The sequence below is a fragment of the Dendrobates tinctorius genome, unplaced genomic scaffold (genome assembly GCF_039654945.1).
Source record: "Dendrobates tinctorius isolate UK_male_01 unplaced genomic scaffold, ASM3965494v1 ptg000191l, whole genome shotgun sequence".
Classification (NCBI taxonomy): domain Eukaryota; kingdom Metazoa; phylum Chordata; class Amphibia; order Anura; family Dendrobatidae; genus Dendrobates; species Dendrobates tinctorius.
In genome coordinates, this window is record NW_027361858.1 from 17,782,113 (window position 1) to 17,809,186 (window position 27,074).

At 40.0% G+C, this 27,074-nt stretch overlaps 1 protein-coding gene across 3 annotated transcripts in view; it reads right to left on the reverse strand.

Moving 5' to 3' along the window:
- The window catches only part of BNC2 (basonuclin zinc finger protein 2), a 953,199-nt gene that overhangs the window by 364,274 nt on the left and 561,851 nt on the right, over positions 1 to 27,074 (reverse strand). For 2 of the 3 annotated variants that reach the window (XM_073552472.1, XM_073552474.1), the window contains exon 3: positions 946 to 1,149. The exons of the other annotated variant lie outside the window; for it this stretch is intronic. In XM_073552472.1, coding sequence (XP_073408573.1) covers positions 946 to 1,149 — 204 coding nt within the window. The remainder of the gene's footprint in view (positions 1 to 945; positions 1,150 to 27,074) is intronic. 3 annotated transcript variants of the gene reach the window in all.

A 27,074-nucleotide genomic window follows, 5' to 3' on the forward strand; every position in this document is an offset into this window, starting at 1 on the left:
TTTATTCCACTTTTAGATTAGGATGCCTGCGTATCACCATGTGCATGGTACAGAGACACCGGCTTGTGTGATTAATTATCAGTTGTTACTGGCCTCGCAATAACATTTCAGCATTCCCGTCAATAGCAGCATACCAAGATGCCTTTAAGGCGGCCCCCAGTGCAGGAAAGACTCTGGGGAGGACGCCAAGACATGGCCTTGCAGCGCGAGTGAGAGAAACAGGGGGAAGAAAAAGTGATTATGTATATGTGCTGAAGAATGTAGGAGACTTTGAGCAAAAAGGGGTTAAGAAAAAAAGTTAATCGGAACAGTAGGATGAACAGGAGACATAAGGAAAGAAAGAAAGTGATGGGAAAACAAACCGAAAAAAGAAAAACTGAGAGCAGCTTAACTGCCTGAGCTATCAACCATCCGCTCTGAGCCTTGAGCAGTTTCAACAACACAGCAGTTCAGCTCATCTGAGTACTGGGGGAAGCTGTGTTCAACCACATGAAGTCAATTAAGATCCTAGGAGAGGGGCCCCTCAAATTTCTATCACTGCGAAATCAGTGAAAGGAAAAAGGAAAGAGTGGATGTGGTTTTAATTCCACTTTTGATTACTTTCGCAGAAAGGATGCTATGGGCTAATTGTTTTGCATTGCGTCGAGATTTCATTTGTTTTTTTCACTTCCCCCTTTTCTCTACAAGTAAGGACACAACTAGTAAGCAACTGCTTTTTCAGGTAGCACTTCATTCATAAGTAAGCTCTGTTCTTTTCCCAATAGTTACATAAATGAACAAGAGACATCACAGAAACGCCAACATCGCATATCAGGTCTTAAGTGAAAAGTCAACTAAATTACTGAATATTAATCTATATGATAGACAGGTCATGAGAACATTATCATCTTCAATTCTAAAATTTCACTTTGCAAGCAAGTAAGCAAAAAAAAAGGAAGCACTCACCTGTTGGGACATTCTGAAGAGTAGGTTGGCATCACAGTTCTGCCATGCCCCCATGTACCCAGGCTCGCTTGCCGGTGTCCTCGTTCCGAACTGCATGGAGTTGTCAGGGCAAGAGTCTCTGAATGCTCGGTCTCTTGCCCTCCTGTCTCGCTGTCTGTCTTTCTGTACGTCTCTTTCTCTCACATCCACTTCTGCTTCTTCTGACTGAAAAGTGAAGGTGGATTTTTGAGCCTCTTGGCATTCAGTAGCACAAGTGTGGAGTAGTTACAGAGCTGCATGTAGGCTGCATTTCATTTAGGGAAAGAGAGTAAAAAAGGGTAGGAGAGGATGAGGAAGGGGGTGGGTGGGAGGTGAAGTAGCAAGGAGGGATGTGCTGCTGATGGTGGGGGGGTGAGAGATGCAAAGCTTATTTTGCACCTTCCTCACAGATACCCCTATCATTTATGCATGGATTGTGACTCCCCAAGGCTCCTCTTTGCTCAGTCTAACAGCTGCTTGTCAGGTGTGCATGTAGCACTAAAAGAGAAAAAAATTGCCTGAGACCGAGGAAAAGCTTTAAGGATGTCATAGGCTAGAGGAGCAGAGAGTCAACTGCACTGTTCCACTGTCAGGCACTAAATGACATCCTGCACTAACCTCTCTCAGCCTACAGATAGCCATATACACATAGACACGCGCACACAGTCACTGATCACAGGCAGTTGGGAGGGAAAGGGATCTGGCCCTTTCTTACAGCCTTTCTTGTTTTATCTCCTGCTTTTCCTCAATAATCTGTCAAGCTAAGAATGCCACATTTGACACTTGTCAGTGCCACACTACTCTTTGTACTTCACTGTTTTCTTTTTTGATTTCTTTCACCCCCTCCCTGTACCGCTATAAAAAAAATGAAATTGAAGAAAAAATGAAAAATCCAATAAACAATGAGAAAATATTCCACGGATTCGCTGAGCGCCAAGTTATCAATACAAACTATTCACATACAGACAAAATAATAAACACCAGTAAAACAAACACCAGATATTTTTTTTGGTTTATGTGCAGGGTGTAATGTATTCAGTTAAACCGACTTAAACTGCCTAATAAAAACTGACATAAACATAAAATACAAAACAATGATAAACCGTGTCACAATACTACGGTGATTATCAACAATACATAAAAAACAAAAAATACGAATCTGGTGCTGAAAAAAGAATAGTGTCAGCACCGAGGAGGTTAAACCCTGACCCCCAGGTGATACCTTTGGCCTGTCAATGCCCCAGACATCACAGTGTTAAACAAGGGCCCTGGAGAAGGATGGAGCATCTCCTCTAAAAAGTTCCCTCAAAAAAGAGATTTGTCTGCGAATAAAACCCACAGACAGGCGGTAGGACAAATGCAGAGAAAAGCAGCACTTTGCCCACATCTTGGACGTAACAATAAAGCGAGCTTCTACAGTCGGTAAAACAAACAAAGACAGCAGCGGAGAGCTTGTGTGACCGCTCAGTGTCATTAGTGCACAATGAGGAGAGATGAGAAAAGCTACACTGTGCTGACACAAATGTGCCTCCCTCTCCCCATCCCACAGCTCCTGAAAGCTTTTCTGTTAAACTTTCCTCCGGTTCACCACCATTAGGCGCACCCGTACATACATACACACAATGAGAAGAGTTGGCACAAGCAGTATACAAACCACACACTATGGCGGAAAGGTACAAGAAAGAAAGGGTCAAAATAAAGAAAAAGTAACACAAACATGCCTTGATTACGATCCAATCCTAGACTATATATATATATATATATATATACATATATATATATAGTTGGTTAATAGAGAACCTGTAAGCCAATTGGGCCAACAGTGGCTGTGCTTTCACAGCCAGATATTAGCCATTTAAACTCCCTCTAAAATTTGCTAGCCTCTTGATTTCTGAAGTGGCACTCAATGCTTCAGTCAAGCTGCCTGCTCAGCTCCTGACCTTCCCACTAATGGCTGTTATTTGAGGGAGGCTTAAGGACACTGTCAATAGCAGGCTTCCTCCTATCTCCTCTCCTCTGCATCACTCCCCCTCCTTCTCTCTGTCCCTGTCTCTTTTTCCATCTATCTCCTACACCTCCCTCACTCCACGCCACTCCTCGCCTTCTTGCTCTGTATCATGCTGTACTAGTCTGTGAATGAATAGAAGTGTACACGCACATGTATATATATATATACACATATAGGTGTTATATACGCGCACAAATATACTGCAGCCAGGACAGGAGCACCTGCTGCAGTAATAGACTGTTTTATTAAAACTGTTATTCTGCAAGACTTGAGATTCCCTGAGGACTGGGCCATGTCAAAGCCGATATAATTAACTAGAGGCTCAGCAACGGATCAATTACCAGACAAGCAAGTGATAGTGAAATCAATGAAAGATCATCAGGCACATTATCAGTGTTGCAACTCATTAGGGTAAAACTGAGAAGTGTGCTCAAAGCAAGCCCAGGCAAGGTGGCATTACAAAACAAAGGGCTAATTTGGAGACCCTGCTGTGAACAATCTGTAACCGAATTAGCCTCTCTCTCTGCACCTCCACACCACCTAAACTGCGTCGTACTGTAACTAAATGTGACAGACTGAGAGGAGCAGTTTATTAAGACACCAACTTCAAGTTTATTTAGTTCATAAACTCGCTCTCAGAAAATCAATATGGTCTGTGCTAGGGTTATTAGGCAGGCTGGCTTAATACAGCCAAATGTGATTTCCCGAGGCAGGGGTCATTGATGGGAAAGGGGCTGAACCTTGAGACATCTTTGTAAAACCAAAAGTACGTTACAAGTTTGTTTAATGCGGAAAAGCATGAACCTTCCTTCTGTCCTAATATCTTTCATTATGAAGTTTGCAGAATGATTATGTCGGAGATCAGAACATTCGAGTGTCCCTCATCATTACCTGTCTTCTATGTAATTCATTCAAAAAATGTAACCAAACAGGAAAGATCAATGAGAGTGGATCATTATACATTGTATGGCTTGATGGCCTGATAAGGTGTCTTCCATTGTGAAATGTTTGATTAACAAGAACTACACTAATACTATAGATAAAGAGAGAAACATGATCGAATTAATAAAGCAGTCGCTATATACAGCATGTAACATCTGGGGCAATAATATATCACCTAAAAGACAATGACATTAATTGTCTTTTTTAAAATATAGAGGACATATTTTACTTGCTTAGTTTTTTAAAAGTCCCATTTGGGTACCAGACAGAGCGTGCTAAACACAAGGCATCATGAGAGCAGGAAAAAAAATGATGGGTCTAGTTTATAATCTTCACTTAAGATATTATTTCATTTGTATTTTTTTACATTTCATGGACACTAATATGCAATATCTGTTAACTTGTTCGGCAGGAATGTAGCAACACATTACATATCAAGTTTGCAGTTTCAGAGTGACTATAGCAAAAAGTCAGTTCAACACATCACTTCCATGGGGGGTGTCTTAATAAAGGGTAGTAGTGTTGTGGGTTTCCTCTCATACTACAAAAAATACACTGATAGGTTAAAGGTGTTCTTCAGGTAGAGAGAAATAGAAAAAGGAAGAAAGAGAGGGAGAACGTAAGAGAAAGAAAGAAAAAAAAGAAAAAGAAAGAGAGAACAAAAGAGAACACAATAGAAAGAACGAAAGAGAAAGAAAGAAAGAAAGAAAGAAAGAAAGAAAGAAAGAAAGAAAGAAAGAAAAGGAAGGAAGACACAATTATTAATAAATCCCTAAATACATATAATTAGAAAATCACAATTGCTTTGTCTAAGGATCATTAAATGGTCACCAGGAGTTCATTCATTAAAGGAGTTTTCTGTTTTCAAAAAAGAAATAGGCAATTTTAAAGAGGTAATATGACAAAATAATAAAATACACAGTACTTACCTGGTAAATTTCCTGAAAATTAAACACTTCCTACTATTCGTGGCTAACTTGGCCATTTACAGTCACTTGACCTCAGCACCAGACATGAACACAGAGCAAAGAGGTCCCTGTGTAAGAACAATATATTTGCCCATTGTAGTCCCAAAGCTCATAACAATGCTCAATTCTACCTGTTAGGAGGTAAGAGAGGCTTGATTACCTCTTAGGCCTCTGGTTGCACCATGGTATGTCAACAACTGCTCAGCAAAGTACAAGATCAATGTTTGGCTGCAGCAGTCATGTATATAGATGGATCATCTCTGCAGACAATTAAATAGGAAATGTTGGGGCGCACTTGAGCATCAACACTAATACATTGGGGGGACTTAAAAGTAAAATTTTCCCCTTTTATTATTTTATCACATAAACCTGCTTTGCCCGTTTCTATGAAATCTCATTTTAATCATAGAAATATACAGTTGTGCTCTAAAGATTACATACCCCAGCAGAATTTTTGCTTTCTTGGCCTTTTTTCTGAAAATATGAATGATGATACTAAAACTTTTTCTCCACTCATGGTTAGTGGTTGGGTGAAACCATTTATTGTCAAACTACTGTGCTTTCTCTTTTTAAATCATAATGACAAAATAAAACATCCAAATGACCCTGATCAAAAGTTCACATACTCCATTTCTTAATACTGTGTATTGCCCCCTCTAACATCAATGACAGCTTGAAGTCTTTTGGGGTAGTTGTGGATGAGGTTCTTTATTTTCTCCGATGGCAAACATGCCCACTCTTCTTGGCAAAAAGCCTCCAGTTCCTGTAAATTCCTGGGCTGTCTATAATGAACAGCGTGCTTGAGATCTCCCCAGAGTGGCTCAATGACATTGAGGTTAGCAGACTGAGGTGGACACTCCAGAACCTTCACTTTGTTCTGCTGTAGTCAATGACAGGTCGACTTAGCCTTGTGTTTTGGATTGTTGTCACGTTAGAACATCCAAGTACATCCCATGTGCAGCTTCCAGGCTGATGATTGCAAATTTGCCTCCAGTATTTGCTGATAACGTGCTGCATTCATCTTTCCTTCAACTCTGACCAAGTTTCCTGTGCCTTTGTAACCCACACATCCCCAAAACATCAGCGATCCACATTCGTACTTTTCAGTAGGAATGGTATTCATTTCATCTTAGGCCTTGTTAACCTCACTCCAAAAGTAACATTTGTGGTTGTCGCAGAAAAGTTTAATTTTGGTCCCATCACTCCAAATTACCTTGTTCCAGAAGTTTTGAGTCATGTCTCTGTGATGTTTTGTATATTGTAGGCGAGATACTTAGTGGCATTTCATTTGGACAGTATTGTCTTTTCTTCTGGCGACTCGACCATGCAGCCCATTTTTCTTCAAGTGCCTCCTTATTGTACATCTTGAAACAGCCACACCGCTAGTTTTCAAAGAGACCAGTATTTCAGCTGATGTTATTTGTGGGTTTTTCTTTGCATCCCGAACAATTTACAATTTTCCTGGCAGTTGTGGATGAAATTTTTGTTGGTTTACCTGACCGTGATTTTGTTTTTACAGAGCCCCTGATTTTCCATTTGTTAATCACAGTTTGAATGCTGCTGAATGGAATTATCAATTACTTGGATATATTTATGCATCCCTTTCCAGTTTTATACAGTTCAACTACCTTTTCATGTAGCTCCGTTGACAATTCTTTTGCTTTTCCCATGACTCACAATCCAAAATGTCAGTGGCTGGATGAAAGATGCAAGAGTCTGATTGGATTCCAGAAACTCACTCAGCTTTTATGTACACACACTGATTACAAGCAAATAGGTCACAGGTGAGGATGTTACCTTAAGTAGCCATTCAAACCCATTTGTGTCAACTTCTGTGCATGTTATCAGGCCAAAATCATGTGAACTTTTGATCAGGGTCATTTGAAATTTTTGGGTTGCGTTATGATTTAAAAAGATAAAACACAGTAGTTTGACAATAAATGACTTCACCCAACCACTAACCATGAGGGTAGAAAAACTTTTGGTATCATCATTCATATGCTCTGAAAAAAGGTCACAAAATCAACAATACTGCCAGGGTATGTAAACTTTTGAGCACAACTGCACTGATGTGAATGGCGGCAATGTTTGCACTTCACTACAGAATATGTAAGTGCTATAAGTAATTTAAAATACAAAAAAATATTATTAATACAAATATTAGTCTGTCTTTATAAGAAATAAGTTTCCATTAGTGTTGAGCAAAATGATTTGCAGGGTCCTTGTTTATTGCCCATATCAGTACTCTCTGGCAGCTGGACAAGAGAAGTGCAAACTTCTTTGGCTAGCACTTGAACGCCAGTGTTCTTTGCATCTCTTGTAATTACTAGGCAACTGCAACATCATGACATTGCATCAGGTTCAATGCATACGTTTTCCACAGCATCATGATGTAATGGAAACCCAGTAATCACAAGTTGCATCCAGAATGCCAGCATTTCAATACCAATGTGGATATTGGACCAGAGTCCTACAAATCTTTTTGCTCAACTCTAAGGTTCATCTATATAAAATATATCCTTAACAAAAAAGGAAAAAAGTAAGGCTGTGTTCACACACAGCGTTTTTTTTTGCGTTTTTCCCACGGATTTACCAAAAAATCAGCTCAAAAAATGCTTAAAAGAAACTTCCCATTCATTTTAATGCATTTTGCACTTTTTGTGCATATTGATGCGTTTTTCCGTGAAAAAACGCTTCGCAGTAAAAAACGCAGCATGCTCTTTAATTTCACGGAAAATTCCGCATTTCTAGCTATTTTCTATGTGTCTGGGGATGCGCGGAGAAATCACGCAAAAATCGCGGCAAAATCGCACGTTTTCTGGGAAGGAGTCCGGGTTTTATGCAGAAATTTTCTGCATACGTGTGCCCATAGCCTTATACCACTGCTAACCACTGATTGACCTGTTACTGAAAGCAAAAGATCTTGCTTATGAAATTGGTTGAAGCTTGCTGGTGACATTTCAACCAATGTATGCCATAAGTATTGAACAACCTTACATACACACGTGGTCAAAATTATTGGTACCCCTCGTTTAATGACATAAAAAAAACACAATGGTCACAGCAATTACTTGAATCTGCCAAAAGTAATAAGTCAAAAATCTATGAAAATGAACAAATGAAAGTCAGACATTGCTTTTCAACCATGCTTCCACAGAATTAAAAAAATAAATAAATAAAACTCATGAAATAGGCCTGGACAAAAATGATAGTACAATGATGGTAATGTGACAAAAGAGACATGTTAAAGGTGTGTCCACTAATTAGCATCACAGTTGTCTACAATCTTGGAATCAGTGAGTGGGCCTGTATAGAGGGCTACAGATACTCACTGTGCTGTGTGGTAACACGGTGTGTATCACACTCAACATGGATCAGAGTTAAGGGCCTGTCACACTAAGAGATATCGCTAGCAATATCGCTATAACTAGTGACGTTATAGCGATATTGCTAGCGATATCTCTGTGTCTGATACTTACCTACGACCGGCTCCCCCGCTGGTTATCGCTGATCGCGCGAGAACGTCCAGGACTGTTTCTCGTCGTCAGCTTCCTGCGGCGCTTCCTGCTGTGAGGACGAGCGACGCATGGAGCCGGGCGGGAGGACGCAGGATCGCCTGGTGTGACAGGTAAGTAGCGACCCCCATCCCCAGCGATGTCGCTAGTGAGATCTGCCTATGTGGCAGCTCACTACCGACCACTTAGCGATGTACCAGCGATCCTGACCGCGTCATATCGCTGGTCGGGATCGCTGGTACATCGCTAAGTATGACAGTACCTTTAGCGAAGGAAAGAGTTGTCTCAGGAGATTAGAAAGAAAATTATTAGCAAACATTTTAAAAGGAAAAGTTACAAGACCATTGCCAAGCAGCTTGATGTTCCTGTGACTAAGTTGCACATATTTTTCAGAAATTTAAGATCCATGGGACTGTAGCCAACCTCCCTGGACGTGACTGCAGAAGGAACATTGATGACAAATCAAAGAGATGGATAATACGAATGATAACAAAAGAGCCCAGAAAAACTTCTAAACAGATTAAAGGTGAAATTCAAGCTCAAGGAACATCAGTGTCAAATTGCACCATCCGTTGTTGTATGAGCCAAAGTGGACTTCATGGGAGACGACCAAGGAGGACACCATTGTTGAAAAAAAATCATGAAGCAAGACTGGAATTTGCCAAACTACCTGTTAACAAGCCACAAAGCTTCTGGGAGAATGTCCCATGGACAGATGAGACAGAAATGGAACTTTTTGGCAAGGCACATCAGCCTTATGTGTATAGATGGAACAATGAAGCATATTAAGAAAAGAACACTGTCTCTACTGTGAAACATGGAGGAGGCTCTGTTTTGTTCTGGGGTTGCTTTGCTGCATCTGGCACAGGGTGTCTAGAATCTATGCAGGGTACAATGAAATCTCAAGTCTATCAAGGGATTCTAGAGGGAAATGTGCTGCCCAGTGTCAGAAAGAAACACCCAAGAAAGGCTAAGAGGAAAACATTGGACTATTCTGAAGTGGCCTTCTATGAGCCCTGACCTAAATCCTATTGAGCATCTTTGAAAAGAGCTGAAACATGCCGTCTGGAAAAGGCAACCTTCAAACACGAGACAACTGGAGCAGTTTGCTCTTGAGGAGTGGGCCAAAATACCTGTCGAGAAGTGCAGAAGTCTCATTGACAGTTACAGGAATCGTATCATTGTATTGATTGCCTCAAAAGGTTGTGCAACAAAATATTAAGTTAAGGGTACCATCATTTCTGTCCAGGCCTATTTCATGAGTTTTATTTTTTTTAAAAGTTCTGTGGAAGCATGATGGAATAGCAATGTCTGACTTTCATTTGTTCATTTTCAAAGATTTATGATTTATTATTACTTTTGTCAGATTCAAGTTATTTCTGTGACCATTGTGGGGTTTTCTGTCATTAAACAAGGGGTGCCAATAATTTTGACCACGTGTGTAGATGAGCTTGAGAGGTTCCTCTATAACACCAGACACAGAATCAAATGAAAGCACCAAAATTCACATTGAAAAGGATATGACAAGGCGAGATCTGAAAGCTTTCATGAAACTACATGAACCTACAAAATCTAAAGAGAAATAAAGTTTTAGGGTATTTTGAAGTGTTGGGTTTGTGCCTTTAAAGCACCTGGCATAAAATTAGTGCAGTAAGACAAACATAATTCATATAGCTCTATTTTGCTTTCTACATAAATAACCCTTTATATACAATCAAAAAGTGAACTAGGGTTACTGGCTTATTTCTGTAAGAGGCCATTAATTCTACTCTAAAAGGACAAGCCCGTTGTAAGGATCCATACGAATGTGACATCCCTGTAATATCTGCTCTGTTCATCATTCCCTCGTCTACACTTTGTTATCTGCCACTAGAGAGAAAACAAACATAATATTCATTGCATTTTTGACATATTTATTGCTCTCCTTTTTATAATACTGCTTTTGTGAGCGAATATGCCAGATGTATCAAATGGATATTAAATCACGAACCATGTATTAGAATAAAATATAAGCTGAGAAAAGCCTGTGTCTGGTAGCCGGTCATGATCACATTATTCCTAAAACTTTACAGATGCCAAAAACTTCTTCAGCAATAATAAGTCATATGGACCAGTTACCATCAGATATGTAAACATGGGAGACAATTATTTATCCTACTTTTATGCAAAAAAATCTGTCTCACCCAATTAATCTATACCTACTTTATGTTGCTCACCTTGAAATATCTCTAATTTCCATATACTATGATTGTTCAAAGCATTAATAAATATGAGTGTCTCATAAAGAACATTTCTGACTGATAGTTAAAGGGTTATTCTCCAGTTGTGTCTTGAGCAGCTCACAGCTTTCCATTCTCCTTACTTCATTGTTGCTGGGGGAAAGGGAAAGAGGGGCAGGTGCTCCTCTTTGAGTGACAGTTCTTGTTCAGTAACTTTACCAGACTGCTAAGATTATTCCACTTTGATACATTAATGGTCTGGCAGTGCTTCTACATTTTTATCACTATATTTGCATATACAGAAAATAGTGCATTTGGACAAACATGTAAGCTGTAAACTGTTGTGAAAATTACTGATGGTGAGGTCCAGGAGAATGTAATTTGCAGAACAAATAGGTCAGAAACTCACAGGGAGAGGTAGGTGGCAGGTAATTGCAAACATAGAAATCAGCGAGCTGTAGAGAGGTGGCTAATATCTAAGGAGTTAACTCCTCAGCCTGGTATTAAACTAAAAGCAGATAGAAAAAGCAAGTAAATTGCAAGCTTGCCTACTTTTATGCTGTCTAACTATACCATGAGACTACCCTTTTAATAAAAAAATTTATTTATGGTAGTTGGGTTCCAGATTTCCTTATAATTCTGTGTATTACTGTTCATGTTTTTCTATTCCTGTGACTCTTTCTAACTGGGCCTTACCATTCTCCTTGTCAAAGAGGTGTGTCCATTAATAGATATAGAGGTAATGTTTCTCCTTGAGGACACTGTCAAGCTGACAGGAGACTTAAGGCTCATTTAGCTGAGCTGATAGAATGCTCATTCGACAATTGTCATCTGGTGCAAACAAAAAAAACAAAATGCATGTTTGTCACGTGGTTGGATAATTGGAACCAAAATTGTTGCTTTCAGCTAAACATTGTTCTGTGCAAACTGTACATGTGCTGTAGATAACTATGATACTTTATATATACAGAATGAATGTATCAAAATGGCCATTAGACGACCGCGACTTGTACAAAAAGGGAAATAAGTATTTGATCCCTTGCTGATTTTGTTAGTTTGCCCACTGACAAGGACATGAACAGTCCATAATTTTAAAGGTAGGTTAATTATAAAATTGAGAGACAGAATATCAAAAATAAAATCCAGAAAATAAATCACATTGTATAAATTATATAAATGTATTTGCATTTTTCAGTGAGAAATAAGTATTTGATCCCCTACCAACCATTAAGAGTTCTGGCTCCTACAGACCAGTTAGATGCTCCTAATCAACTCGCTACCTGCATTAAAGTCAGCTGTCTTACATAGTCACCTTTATAAAAGACTCCTGTCCACAGACTCAATCAGTCAGACTCTAAACTCTACAACATGGGGAAGACCAAAGAGCTTTATAAGGATGTCAGGGACAAGATTATAGACCTGCACAAAGCTGGAATGGGCTACAAAACCATAAGTAAGACACTGGTTGAGAAAGAGACAATTGTTGGTGCAATAGTAAGAAAATGGAAGAAATACAAAATGACTGTCAATCGACATCGATCTGGCGCACTATGCAAAATCTCACCTCGTGGTGTATCCTTGATCATGAGGATGGTGAGAAATCAGCCTAAAACTAGACGGGGGAAACTTTTTAATGATATAAAAGGCACCTGGGACCACAGTCACCAAAAAAACCATTGGCAACACATTACGCCATAAAGGTTTAAAATCCTGCAGTGCCCACAAGGTTCCTCCTGTTCAAGAAGGCACATGTGCAGGCCCATCTGAAGTTTGCCAATGAACATCTGGATGATTCTGTGAATGATTGGGAGAAGGTACTGTGGTCAGATGACAACCCTTAAAATTATTGACTGTTTATGTCTTTGTCAGTGGGCAAATGTACAAAATCAGCAAGGGATCAAATACTTATTTCCGCCACTGTATATAGATTCAGTGCTCTCTGGGAAATAAATTGTGCAAATAACCTCTTCACAAAAGAAGAGGTTTCTTAAACCACCTATTGGAAGTAGCAAGCCTTTAAGTGGATTTAGTAAATATTAACTTAAAGGGAATCTGTCACCATGAAAATGTGGTTCAATCTGCAAACACCATGTTATAGAGCAGGTGGGGCCGAGTATATTGATATATAGCTTTGTGAGAAAATATTTTGGTATAATCTGTGTTTTAATCATGTAATCCTCTGCTCCTTCTCGTCCAGAGGGCGGTCCTATCAGTGACTGGCAGCTATCTTTGCATGTACATTTATACAAAGAAAGCTGTCAATTACTGATAGGACCACCAACTTGACAGAAAATCCCAGAAAGAGCAGAGGTTTACTTGATTAAAACCCAAGTAAGGGTGGGGTCACATTAGTGTATAGCACAGGATGTGATATTCTAATGACCCTCAGCTCAAACTCTGCTGTGAGTGTGAGCCAAGTGTCAGTGCAATGCGCTCCAATCCTCTGCATGAGAGAATCGCACCACTGGAGTGGAGGAGACGGAGGAAGGAACTTCTCCAGCTCCTCTCGGAAGACATCCGAATGCCGCCCGATGTTTCACATGCATCCATAGACTTGTATGGGTGAGTGCAATCCAATTCTTAGCATGCTGTGCTCCTGTTGTGTATTGTGTACTAGCTGTGTCTGACCATGCAGAAGCATGGTTGGATATACCACAGCTCCTGGGCACGGGAGGAAGCAAAAGGGAGTATTCAGACATTACAGTATGGAGTCATAAATGATTCTTTCTGTGAGGTAAAACATTTCCCTGTCTGTTTTTAAACAATAAAAACTGGGGTCTGAGCTGAAAAAGTAAGTTAATGTGTATGGAGAATGTAAATGCATATTAACACATGACCATTACACAGAGAAAACCAAAGCACAAAACACAAATATCCTAAAATAAAAAATAAACTGCAAAAAATTGCATGAAAGTAATAATAATAATATGGGTATTTAGTAAACATAATTTTGATCAAAAGAATGTACAAGCCATCCCGCCATGCCAAGGCAACCCTTCTGGGACAGTCCTAACTCTTGTATTAAAACCTTTCCACTTGTCAAGTGACATAAATGTGAACAAGGACCGAGGGACTGGACCACCAGTAAAAGCATAGGCCAGACAGGATGGATTTCCCAGCTCAGAAACAGGGCGGTAACACCCTTTTATGCACAGGATGCACATTTTTTGCAGTTTATTTTTTTATTTTAGGATATTTGTGTTTTGTCCCTTGTTTTTTGTTTTCTCTTCTTTTAAACAATGTTTTACCTCACAGAAACCATAAGCTTTCATCTTGTGCTGTCCTGTCTGCATACTCTCTTCTGCTTTCCTCCCTGCCCAGGAGCTGTGGTATGATCAGATCATGTTCCTGCAAGGTCAGACACAGCCATTACACAGCACAAACTGTTCTCTCCTGGTTTTCCTCCCATCTTTCTGACTGCTCCTTCAGTGTTTTGTTCACCAGCTCCACTTCATCCCTTCTTCCTCTTACTGTTGGGGTACCTCAGGGCTCAGTCCTTGGCCCCCTTATCTTCTCTCTCTACACGGCCCCAATGGGCCAGACCATCAGCAGATTTGGCTTTCAGTACCATCTTTATGCTGATGACACACAACTATACACGTCATCCCCTGACCTTACCCCCACTGTACTACAGAACGCCCGTGACTGTCTGTCCGCAGTCTCCAACATCATGTCCACTCTCTATCTGAAACTCAACCTTTCCAAAACTGAACTTCTTCTGCTCCCGCTGTCTACTAACCTCCCTAAATCTGACAATTCCCTCTCTGTGGGTGGCACCATAATTACACCCCAGCAGCAGGTGCGCTGTCTGGGTGTTATGTTTGACACCAATCTCTCCTTCACCTTCCATACTCCCACATACAATTTCTTGCCCGCTCTTGCCGCTTACACCTAAAGAACATATCTAGAATCCGCCCTTTGATCACCATGGAGACAACAAAAAACCCTCACTGTCACTCTGTTCCACTCCCACCTGGACTACTGTAGCGCTCTGTTAATTGGCCTCCCCCTCACTCGACTTTCCCCTCTCCAGTACATCCTTAATGCAGCAGCCAGGGTCGTCTATCTGGATTATCGTTACTCAAACGCGTCCGCTCTTCGCCAGTTGTTACACTGGCTGCCCATTCATTATAGGATACAATTCAAAGTATTTATTCTCACCCACAAAGCTCTCCACAGTGTGGCACCCCCTTACATCTCCTCCCTTAATTCAGTCTATTGGCCTAGCCGATATCACACTGCGCTCTGCAAATGACTTTCGACTAACGTCTGCACTAATCCATACCTCCCACTCCCGACTCCAAGACTTCTCCCATGTTGCGCTAATCATCTGGAATGCTCTACCCCAAGAAACTAGGACCAGCCACAACTTGCACAGTTTTAGGCCCTCAAAACACATTTGTTCAGAGCAGCTGTTACAGTTGTGCTATGGAGAGGTGAGGACACTAGTACAACCCGGAGTGGACCCTCTGGGTCACGGATCCAGAGCCCCTGCGGGCGAGCTGGCCAGGTGGAACCACCCCCTATGCAGGGAGTGTTAGGGGCAGGCCCACAAGGGATGAAACCGTGACAGCCGGAGCCAAAGGGACGACTGGGTAGGCACCAGGGAGGTAGAGGCAGAGAATCCGAGATGCAACAACAGAGGGAGGTAACAGAGACTGCGGAACTAAGAGACAGGGAGTACCCGGGTCAGGCGGAGACTGGAGGCTGCAAGAGAGGGAGATATATGATAACATATAAGACACGGAGCTCAGGAAGAACAAACCAAGACTCTAATAAGCAAGAGACACACAGAGAGCCTACCCGAGATGGGAGCAGGGAGAGAGAGACACAAGAGCCGGAAAGACAGGGACACAGGGAGAGCAATGGGGGAGAATACAGAGGCTGCTAGTGGTAGAACTGGCAGAGAATACACAGAAGCAGGACAGGGCGTGAAGAATGGGCGAACGCTGGCCGAACGGACAGCGACACTGCATAAGATTAACAGGCGTCTTACCTAGGGAGACACCAGGAAGATATAGCCGGTGGGTGCCGCCATGATGGGGGCGGAGCCACCGCATCAGAGGTCCCATCAGTCTGAGCACCGGGTGGAACGTCGGATGCATGCGCGCAGGACCGACGTCTAGGAGGCCGGATGTCGGGAGCGGGGACGCGCCGTGGAGTGGGAGCGCGGCGGGAGGTGCGCCTGGGGCTGCGCAAGTAAGTGACGGTGCCAGAAGGGAGTGTGACAGCAGCCTATCACGTTCCCTAATCAAAGTCATTTCATATGTAAGTTTGTGTAGCCCATTCACTATCTCTATCTATCCCCCACAACCTCAAGATGGCTGGACCATCATTGTAAATATACACCTGTACTTTGTATCTCCCCCACCTCATTGTAGATTGTACAGTAAGCTCTCACGAGCAGGGTCGCTTTATTTTGCTTTAATTATTGTATTATTGTTAACGTTGTTACTTATGACTGTTGTGTTTGAAACTGTTAAACTGTAAAGCGCTGAGGAATATGTTGGCGCTATGTAAAGATTATTATTATTATTATTTTAAAGTGAGACAAGAAAGGAGAACATAAAAGGATGATGGAGTCAAGTGGGACTGTTGGAGGTCATCTCTTGAATTGTGGATAAATCAAAAGTTGTGCATTTCATGTTACTCAATTCCTTTCAACATTCTCCATTCCAGGCTTTATTTTACTCTGAAGGAATTCATGGGGCATATGGACGTATTCAATGCAATGTGAACAAAACCTAAAGCACATGCTATTAGAATGTAGACGTGAGTACAATGATGTGTTCCTGATGACTTTCCTGGCACTAATGCATACAATTACCAAATTCTTTTCTTAAGTTTCTACAAAAACAAGATTTTCCATGCTGAGTCTTTCTATACCTTAAAAATTGAAGAAACTATGAAATTGGTTTCCTTTTGTTAGAATGCTTGTTAACAAGTCTATTATTTGGTGCGCTGGAACATTGCCACTACTTATTCCGCTTTAGCATAAATCTGAATTAGGTGGGAGAAATTTGCAATTCTGTATGAGTGAGCTAACAAGGCTGCAGTGTTAATTCTAACAAGAAATGGAGCTGTGGTTTTTTTCCTCTGTAAGTTACTCACTTTATAGCTGATGATCTAAAGGTGCTACCGGGCGTTACATCATTTTTCCATTTATTGTTATTTTGCTGTGTCCTTGCCAACATCTTCTCTGTATCTTACAAATGTTTATCCACATCTTCCTTTATGTTTTATGCATGAAGCCAGGAAATGACATTTGTATGTGCTCTAGGGACAGTACTGGGTAATGGACGAGCGAGTGTCTTGATGGCGTGATACACTGAGTGACATGACATTGCTGACTATCACATATTCAAATAATACAGAACATTTTTTTCTAAATTTTCACAGCTAGCGGATTCCCAAATGTAAACATGTTTGGAGATTGTGGTGTCTGATCCTGACTCAAATGCACAAACAAACCGCGATACTACCGATCGAGCGTAGGTTAAAACAGAGAACAAAGTGCTGCAGCTAAGGCTTAAGTGTGCAAAAATGTACAAAAATGTCTTTAAAAAAGGTTCCTACTTCTTAATTTTTTTAAGAGTTGACAATATTTTAAAGGTAGATATATTCAATGTAATAATCAATACATAAAAATACCATCTAGCAGTATGCAGTATAAAATATTCATGTGACTGTATCATCCATGCTCTCAAATTTGACATCTATGATTACATGATATAGTTACGGGACGTGTTGTTAAGTAAGGAACCCTTTCATAAAACAAGTACAAGGAGTTTGTATATTCTCCCCGTGTTTGTGTGGGTTTCCTCGGGGTTCTCTGGTTTCCACCCACAGTCCAAAGACATACTGATAGGGAAATTAGATTGTGAGCCCTATCGTGGACAGTGATGATAATGTCTGTAAAGCGCTGCGGAATATATTTGCGCTATAGAAATAAAAACATTATTACTGTTATTATAAAAAACACGTTCACGAGTTTTTGCAATTATGGAGTAAAAATTACTTACTTAACATACTTAACCCCTTAAGCCCCAAGGGTGGTTTGCACGTTAATGACCGGGCCATTTTTTATAATTCTGACCACTGTCCCTTTATGAGGTAATAACTCTGAAACGCTTACATGGATCCTGGTGATTCTGACATTGTTTTCTCGTGACATATTGTACTTCATGTTAGTGGTAAAATTTAATTCAAATAAGTTGCATTTATTTGTGAAAAAAATGGAAATTTGGCAAAAATTTTGAAAATTTTGCCATTTTCCGACTTTGAATTTTTATGCCCTTAAATCACAGAGATACGCAAACAAAAAACTTGATAGGTAACATTTCCCACATGTTTACTTTACATCAGCACAATTTTGGAACCAAAATTTTTTTTGTTAGGAAGTTATAAGGGTTAAAAATTGACCAGCGATTTCTCATTTTTGCCACACCATTTTAATTTTATGGACCACATCACATTTGAAGCCACTTTGAGGGGTCTATATGATAGAAAATACCCAAAAGTGACACCATTCTAAAAACTGCACCCCTTAAGGTACTCAAAACCACATTCAAAAAGTTTATTAACCCTTTAGGTGCATCACAGGAATTTTTTGAATATTTAAAAAAAATGAACATTTAACTTTTTTTCACAAAAAAAATACTTCAGGTTCAATTTTTTTTATTTTACCAAGGGTAACAGGAGAAATTGGACTGCAAAAGTTATTGTGCAATTTGTCCTGAGTACGCTGATACCTGATATGTGGGGGGGACCACTGTTTCGGCGCATGGATGAGCTCAGAAGGGAAGGAGCGCCGTTTGACTTTTTCAATGCAAAATTGACTGGAATTCTGATCGGACGCCATGTCACGTTTGGAGAGCCCCTGATGTACCTAAACAGATGAAACCCCCCACAAGTGACCCCATTTTGGAAACTAGACCCCCCAAGGAACTTATCTAGATATGTGGTGAGAACTTTGAACCCACAAGGGCTTCACAGAAGTTTATAACGTACAGCGGTACAATTAAAAAATCATATTTTTTCCACAAAAATTATCTTTTCACCCCCAATTTTTATTTTCCCAAGGGTAAAAGGACCATAAAAGTTATTGTGCAATTTGTCCTGAGTACGCTGATACCCCACATGTGGGGGTAAACCACTATTTGGGTGCATGGCAGAGCTTGGAAGGGAAGCAGCCCCATTTGACGTTTTTGGCTGGAATTGAGATCGGACACCATGTCGCGATTGGAAAACCACTGATGTACCAAAACAGTGGAAACCCCCCACAAATGACACCATTTTGGAAACTAGACCCCCCAAGGAACTTATCTAGATGTGTGGAGAGAACTTTGAACCCCCAAGGGCTTCACAGAAGTTTATAACATACAGTCATACAATTAAAAAATCATATTTTTTCCTCAAAAATGATCTTTTCACCCTCAATTCTTATTTTTCCAAGGGTAACAGGACCCTAAAAGTTATTGTGCAATTTGTCCTGAGTACGCCGATACCCCATATGTGGGGGTAGACCACTATTTGGGCGCATGGCAGAGCTTGGAAGGGAAGCAGCACCATTTGACATTTTTGGCTGGAATTGAGATCGGACACCATGTCAAGTTTGGAGAGCCCCTGATGTACCAAAACAGTGGAAACCCCCACAAATGACACCATTTTGAAAACTAGACCCCCCAGGGAACTTATCTAGATGTGTGGTGAGCACTTTGACCCCTCCAGTGCTTCACAGAACTTTATAACGCCCAGGCGTGAAAATAAAAAAATTGTATTTTTTCCATAAACATGATCTTTTAGTCACCAATTTTTTTATTTTCCCAAGGGTACCAGGAGAAATTGGACCCCAAAAGTTGTTGTCCAATTTGTCCTGAGTACGCTGATACCCCATATGTGGGAGAAAACTACTGAATGGGCACACGTCAGGTCTCGGAAGGGAAGTAGTGACGTTTTGGAATGCAGACTTTGATGGAATGGTCTGCTGGTGTCATGTTGCTTTTAGAGAGCCCCTGATGTACCTAACAGTGGAAACCTCCCACAAGTGACCCCATATTGTAAACTAGACCCCCTAAGGAACTTATCTAGTAGTGTGGTGAGCACTTTGAACCCCCCAGTGCTTCACAGAAGTTTATAACGACCGGGCGTGAAAATAAAAAAATCGTATTTTTTCCACAAACATGATCAATTAGTCCCCAATTTTTTCATTTTCCCGAGGGTAACAGGAGAAATTGGACTCCAAAAGTTGTTGTCCAATTTGTCCTGAGTACGCTGATACCCCATATGTGGGAGAAAACTACTGTATGGGCACACGTCGGGTCTCAGAAGGGAAGTAGTGACGTTTTGGAATGCAGACTTTGATGGAATGGTCTGCGGGTGTCATGTGCGTTTGGAGAGCCCCTGATGTACCTAAACTATTGAAACTCCCCACAAGTGCCCCATTTTGGAAACTAGACCCCCCACGGAACTTATCTAGATGTGTGGTGAGCACTTTGAACCCCCAAGTGCTTCACAGAAGTTTATAACACCCGGGCGTGAAAATAAAAAGATCATTTTTTTCCACAAAAATGATATTTTTGCCCCCAATTTTTTATTCTCCTAAGGGTAACCGGAGAAATTGGTCCCCAAAAGTTGTTTTGCAATTTGTCCTGAGTAGGCTGATACCCCATATGTGGGGGTAAAACACTGTTTGGGCGCATGGCAGAGCTTGGAAAGGAAGGACCACCATTTGACTTTTTCAACTCAGGATTGGCTGGAATTGAGATCAGATGCCATGTTGCATTTGGAGAGCACCCGATGTGCCCAAACAGTGGAAACCCCAATTCTAACTCCAACCCTAACCCCAACACACCCCTAACCCTAATCTCAGCCCTAACCCTAGCCCTAACCCTAACCCTAGCCCTGGCCCTAACCCTAGCCCTAACCCTAATGGGAAAATGGAAATAAATATGTTTTCTTTTAATTTTATTATTTTTCCCTAACTAAGTGGGTGATAACGGGGGGTTTGATTTACTATTTATGGCGGTTTTTATGCTTGGCAGCTGTCGCACGCTAAAAGACGCTTTTTATTGTAAAAATAGTTTTTGCATCACCACATATTGAGAGCTATAATTTTTCCGTATTTTGACCCACCGAGTCATGTGAGGTCTTATTTTTTGCGGAACGAGTTGACGTTTTTATTGGTACCATTTTCGGGCACGTGACATTTTTTGATCGCTTTTTATTCCGATTTTTGGGACGCAGAATGAACAAAAACCAGCATTTCATGAATTTCTTTTGGGGGGTGCGTTTACACCGTTCCGCGTGCGATAAAATTGATAAAGCGGCTTTATTCTTCGGGTCAGTATGATTACAGCGATACCTCATTTATGTCTTTTTTATGTTTTGTCGGTTTTATGCAATGAAAACTATTTTATGTAAAAAATAATTATTTTTGCATTGCTTTATTCTGTGAGCTATAACTTTTTTATTTTTTCGCTAATGATGCTGTATGGTGGCTCGTTTTTGCAGGAAAAGATGACGTTTTCAGCAGTACCATGGATATTTATATGCGTCTTTTAGATCGCACGTTATTTTTAAATTATTTTAACACTTTTTTTTTAACTTTATTACATTGTCCCAGGTGGGACAGCATTGTCCTGTGGCAGATCGCTATTTTAAACTGCGCATGCCCGGAAAATTTTCCCTTTCATGCAGTTTAACCCTAAAAGGCGTTCTGGAAGTGGCGAAAAAATCTCTCTCTCTGTCTCTCTCTCTCTGTCTCTCTCTCTGTTTCCCTCTCTGTCTCTCTCTCTCCCTCTGTCTCTCTCTCTCTTCCAAAGATCGGTTCCTTTAAATTTCAAGTACTTAGCGGCTGCAGCGGATCAGTCCAAGAAACGGATCCGGTGGCATTCGTTTGTTGCAAAACGGAAACGGATCAGTTTTTCACACTTTGGCGGTTTGCAAATGACGTCAAACAACTGAAGTGTGAAACAGGCCTAAAGGGTAAAATAACATATTTGGAATCAGTGACTTCTTTTGACCTAGCCAGGATCCAAGGAGTATTGTTTCTCCTTGCAGAAAGTGACATGTCAAGCATGCCTAGATGAGGAGACTTTCAAGCCGCAATTTGCATTTGACCTAGCCAGAAATTCTAGTAGTTGGAGGCATTGTGGTGACAGATTCTATTTACCATTAGTTTGTAAATTAAGATAGAATTGGATCATGAGAGAGAACAATCGACTTTCATATGCTCTATTAAGGCACATGGGGGATACAAGGAGAATTCTCCAAGTATTAGGCAGGAGAAAAAAAAGGTTTTTACTCTGAAGGCTTTAGTATTACCTTAAAGTGGTTGTCTGACACCACTTATTCCCACATTGGGGATGAGCAGTATTAATTACCTTACAGTTCCACATACCTGACAAGATGCATGAGTCCTTCCAATCGGGCACACATCTCAGCAAGTACAGGGGTGGCAACACGATTATAGTACTAATTAGATTTGGTGCAAATCAATTTGCAAACCCTAGTCCATTGGCTTAGTCAGCAATCTGTGGCTCCTGGACAAGGGCCCAGAAAACAACCTCCTACCTTCCACCATCTGCAATTCTTTTTAGGGGGGGTTAACTGGCCTTGTGTGACATCAAATGTGTTTCACGATTACATCACACTAGACTGGCAAATTAAAAAATGAGCAGGGGATGCTGTCGGCAAAGGTTCTCAGGGCTTCTGTCCAACTATCACAGACTACTGACATACTGTAACCGGAAGACCAGGTCTGGTGAAACAATTCACACCAACTCTAGAACTAATGATTGCAAATTTTGAGAATTTTAGACAAACGCCTAACAAACATATAACCAGTGGAACAGAATTATATCACTATGCACCGCGGACGCTACAATCTGAAGATAAAACCCAGCATCAATTCAAAAAAATGTTTTAATTACAAAAAAATTATAGTAAAAGAAAAATAAATGTTATCTATGCCCAGATTTAGCACTAGCATTGATGCAGACAATTAGTTTTATAATATTACACTTTCATTGTCATACACTTATTCAAAGTCCAATGCCTTGCAAATATACTCAAAAAAATAGCATAAATTCGAATATATTTATTTAAGTTTGGCAAACCCGTAAAAGTGTGCACCTTAGAGATTACATATAGGTGAGCCCTGACTAGATATATAAGCAGTCCTAAGAACCTTCTTGATGTAATGACGCTGAAAAGTGTAAGAGAGGTTCTCACAATATAATGACTGTCATAAACACCTATACCATCATTACATACCAATATTTGGTGATGACGAATAGAGATTTAAAGGGAGCAGTTCAATTTATTTGAGAAACATAGATCATTTCTACAAACCCGCACATTCAATCACCTTCCTTAAACAAATATGTTAAGGAAAACAGGTTTGTTTTTCTTTCCAGTAAAGACGCTTAAACAAGCTGCCACTGGGAATGTATTCACCATGTGCTAAAAGCCTTTCTGATACCATGTCGGTCATTGGTTCTCCGTCAAGCGAGTTGTCAAGACAAAAGTTTCCCTGTTACTCAGAAACGCTTCATTTTTCTTGGTTTATATTAATGTACAGGGCACCAGTAACGGAACGTGCGAGATAAAAATGGAACGTTCAGCTGACAATGAGCCGATGTCATCTGCCTTTCCTACTACTTGAGGATAGTACCTGTTCTTGGAAGTCTTTGCTATGCAATATTCTCAGTGTGATCAACAATCTAACCACTCATCCTAAAGGAATGCTGCTATGGTAAAAAGAGCGATGCTGCAGGTTCATGTAAGGTGATTCTAGTGCTGAGCAAAAAAATCAATGAGCTACCTCACCTGACCAAGAATAGAAATATCTTCCTACAATATTTACTTTATTAAAATTGGACCAATCTGCTATTAAAAACCCATGTCTGTGGTGCAACTAATATTAACCCCTTCGGGATGGGGCAATGGCCCGCTCTCCCTATCTCTGTTGCTGAACTCTGACAGCTATCTCACTATCCAGATTCACTCCAAAATGTCTCCCATTTTCTCTGCCTATTCTTTAGAGAGGCTATGATAGTATGTCCTGATTGGATGTGTGATTCACATGAAATAAATTTGCTCATCTCTACTGCTATCCTTTCAAGTCCCCTGCATTGTTTCCATTTTACTTAGCTACAAAAGTCTAAAAGAAAGGAGACTGAGTGTCATGCCCAAAAGATCCTACTCTATTTCTTTGCATTGCGTATAACTACGAAATGTATTTATCAAATACTTTTGAAACTTTTTTGATTTTAGAGAATTCTGAGTTCGAAATTGAGTCCCTGTTACATATCTGTTGTCCATAATGAACAAGGGTAAAAATAATTTTCTGGAGGACCTGTCCTATCATTCATTGCATTATGCTCTGTGTAATGCATATTTCCCAGATGCGGCGGAACTGTCATGAATTTCGGAGCTGTCCCACTCTAGCAGGTAGTATATCCCAACTTCAGCTGCATCTTTGTACCCTGGATGTGAATCAAAATTACCCATACAAGTGTATGGATGGCATTCGTATACAATTCATGTGCTGTCCGTGATTAGCATTTCAATGAATAGACAAAGCTTTGCAATGTATTCATTTATTTTTTCATCTGTGAAAATCACTGATGAAATACTGATGCTGAAAACTAACACTCTGACCAAACTCTGATGAAACTTGGATCCAAAATACTCATAAATAACAGTCTGCATTTTTTTAAGTACAAGAAAAAAATTAGGGATCATTCAGTAGTCCATGATTTTTCTTGCAGGTAAAAACATGGCCTGGTATTCATCAGTGTTTTTGAGCAGAGTTTCATCAGTGTTTGGTCAGTGTGAAAGTTTTTGGCATCAATGTTTCACTGGAGAAAAAATAAATGAATTTCAAAGTTTCTCCTATTTACTACCATGTTAATCATGGACAGTACGGATTGCACACTGATGCCAACTGTGAGTGGTTCATGATTTTCATGGATCCACAGACTATGAGTAATTTCCATCAGTAATGTCTCCCTCTTTCCTATTTTAAAGCTTGGAAGACACTCTTTTTCCTGATGTGGCACTGAAGAAAGATTAAAGGGAATTTGTCACAAAGTTTTAGCCACATTGGTGCTAATTTTGCTACTACAAAAATTCTGAATCCAAGGCTTGTGTTGCACCGTTTGATATCTGCATTATAAGATGAGCAAGCCATATTTTATTATTTTCTTTTTACATCCAAAAGAGAAATTTCCACAATCTAGAAACTTAAACACAACCTCCTACCTTACAAACTCTACACATTTAAAAAAAAGAATCCCACAATTCGTTGTTGTAATAGTCCAATATTAGTCCCATACACATGAAATCCAAATGATGTGCTCTCTTGCAATTATAATTACTTTTGGGATGTGACTCTACCTAGCAAACCAAAATTCCTTGAATTTCATAACTGCACTTTTCTTTCAGAAAATTATCAATTTTACAAATACCTAAGGCAGCAGTAACAGCACCAAATTTAATATCTGACATGATGCAACAGATGGCTTATTGACCAGTGCAACAAACTGATTGCCCTTACCAAACAGAGTTTCACCACCTGAACAAGGAAATTCTGTCATGCCATGCATTGTGTCATTTTTCTGGCAAGCACCCTGAATTTCAAATCCATAGATTTCTGGTTCAGCAAATTGGACTTGAGGAAAAAAGTGACAGAGTTTTCTAAGGCCATACTGATATAAGTAGCCTCCAGTATACTGTCATTGTCACACCCAAGCAGAACAGCTTTCCTCAACCAGTGTGGAAAATCTTATATAAGTCAAAATTAATCTGTGCCAACTTTCATTCACCTATGGCTGATGACAATGATAAAATCAGCCATACAATCTGCCTGCTCAGCCGGATATCTAGTCTCTGTCCATCATGTCATTATATTGTACAACTGCTGTTGGGGATGCCGATGCTGGCTCCACACAGCCACAAATCTCCTTACCTGCTCCATTATAATTCTCTACCATGTGGCTTTGCTGCTGCCACTGCACAGTCACATAAGCCACACATCTCTTGGCTGCACACTGTACTTAATAGCTATAATGTACAGCTGATGTGAAGCATACTGTCTAGAGGATAAAACATCTCTCTAAAGGGATAATTTATGAAAGCATGATGACAAGCCATTTCTTTTTCATTTTGAAAACAGCTAGTTTTCTTTTGCTCACAAAAAAGGATTAATTTTTGGAAGGCTTACAAATATCCTTAAGAATTGCTTAATAATTTTGTGAACAGCAAACCAGTTGCATATCCTAATAATGGATATTTTTTTTACTCGTAGTCAAGAATTCAATATTTTTCACATTCAAAATAGTACACCTGTTTTGTCTTCATAAGTAAAGGGATAATTTTTGGACGAATTGTGAAAAAGCTATCGCTTGTTTATTTAGCAAAAAATCATAGCTCTTAATACTTCTGAAATAGGCAATTTTTGCACGTGTGTGTGTGTGTGTGTGTGTATGTGTGTGAAAAACTCACACTGTCTTTGTCTGCCCCTACCAAAAAGGATTAATTTTTGGACCATTTAAATAGCATGACAGGTGTGACACTGCAGTGTGTTATTAAGTTATTAAATTGGCTGTCATTTATCACCGGTTAGGTTACCAGTTATTTTTACCTAGCCAGATAGTTTGAGATCACGTGAACATTAATAATGCTCCAAAAAATAAAGGGAACACAAACAGCCTGCTGCAAATGGAATAGTGTTCCCTTTATTTTTGTGAACCGTATAGATTCAATACTTATCTAAGGGACCTCAGCGTTTTGTACATGTATTTTCAGGGCAATTCAAGAGAAAATACCTGCACAAAATCCCCTCTTTTCTGTCACTGCAAATTACCTCATCTGCCTGAATGAAGACAATCGTCTTTTTTACAAAAGGAGTTCAACAAATGTCCAAAAAGAGAAAAAAGGTGGCACTCACCCTCCATGTAAAACATTCCTTTATTTAAATTTTGCACTGTCTGTACTTCAATGGATCCTTTGCTAGCTCCTTTGCTTTTCCTCTTTCTGGACAAGTTTTTTCAATGTTGCGTTTTTTTGGGAAAATTCAATGAAACCAGTGAATTTGAATTTCAAATGATCTCATCTCTAATAAGCACAGCTGCATACAGTACACTGGGTAGGGCCTGTGTCTCATTCATCCTGTTCACTTAATTGAGACTAAACTGCAGAGAGCTACAGCACAAAACAGATCCATTACCAAATGTACATCCTTGTACTTGGTAATCAATGAGATGCCAAAGTCCCTTTCAGTCAGGTGATCAGCAGAGGTGTCAGGAGTCAGTCCTTCACTGATCAGATATTGTTGGCCTACTTTAAAAAAGCCATTTAACTACTACATACAGTATTTAATGTGTAAATCATGTGAATATTAAATCAAACGTTTTAAGATTAATGGCAAATACTGTATTTATGCTAAGTGTCA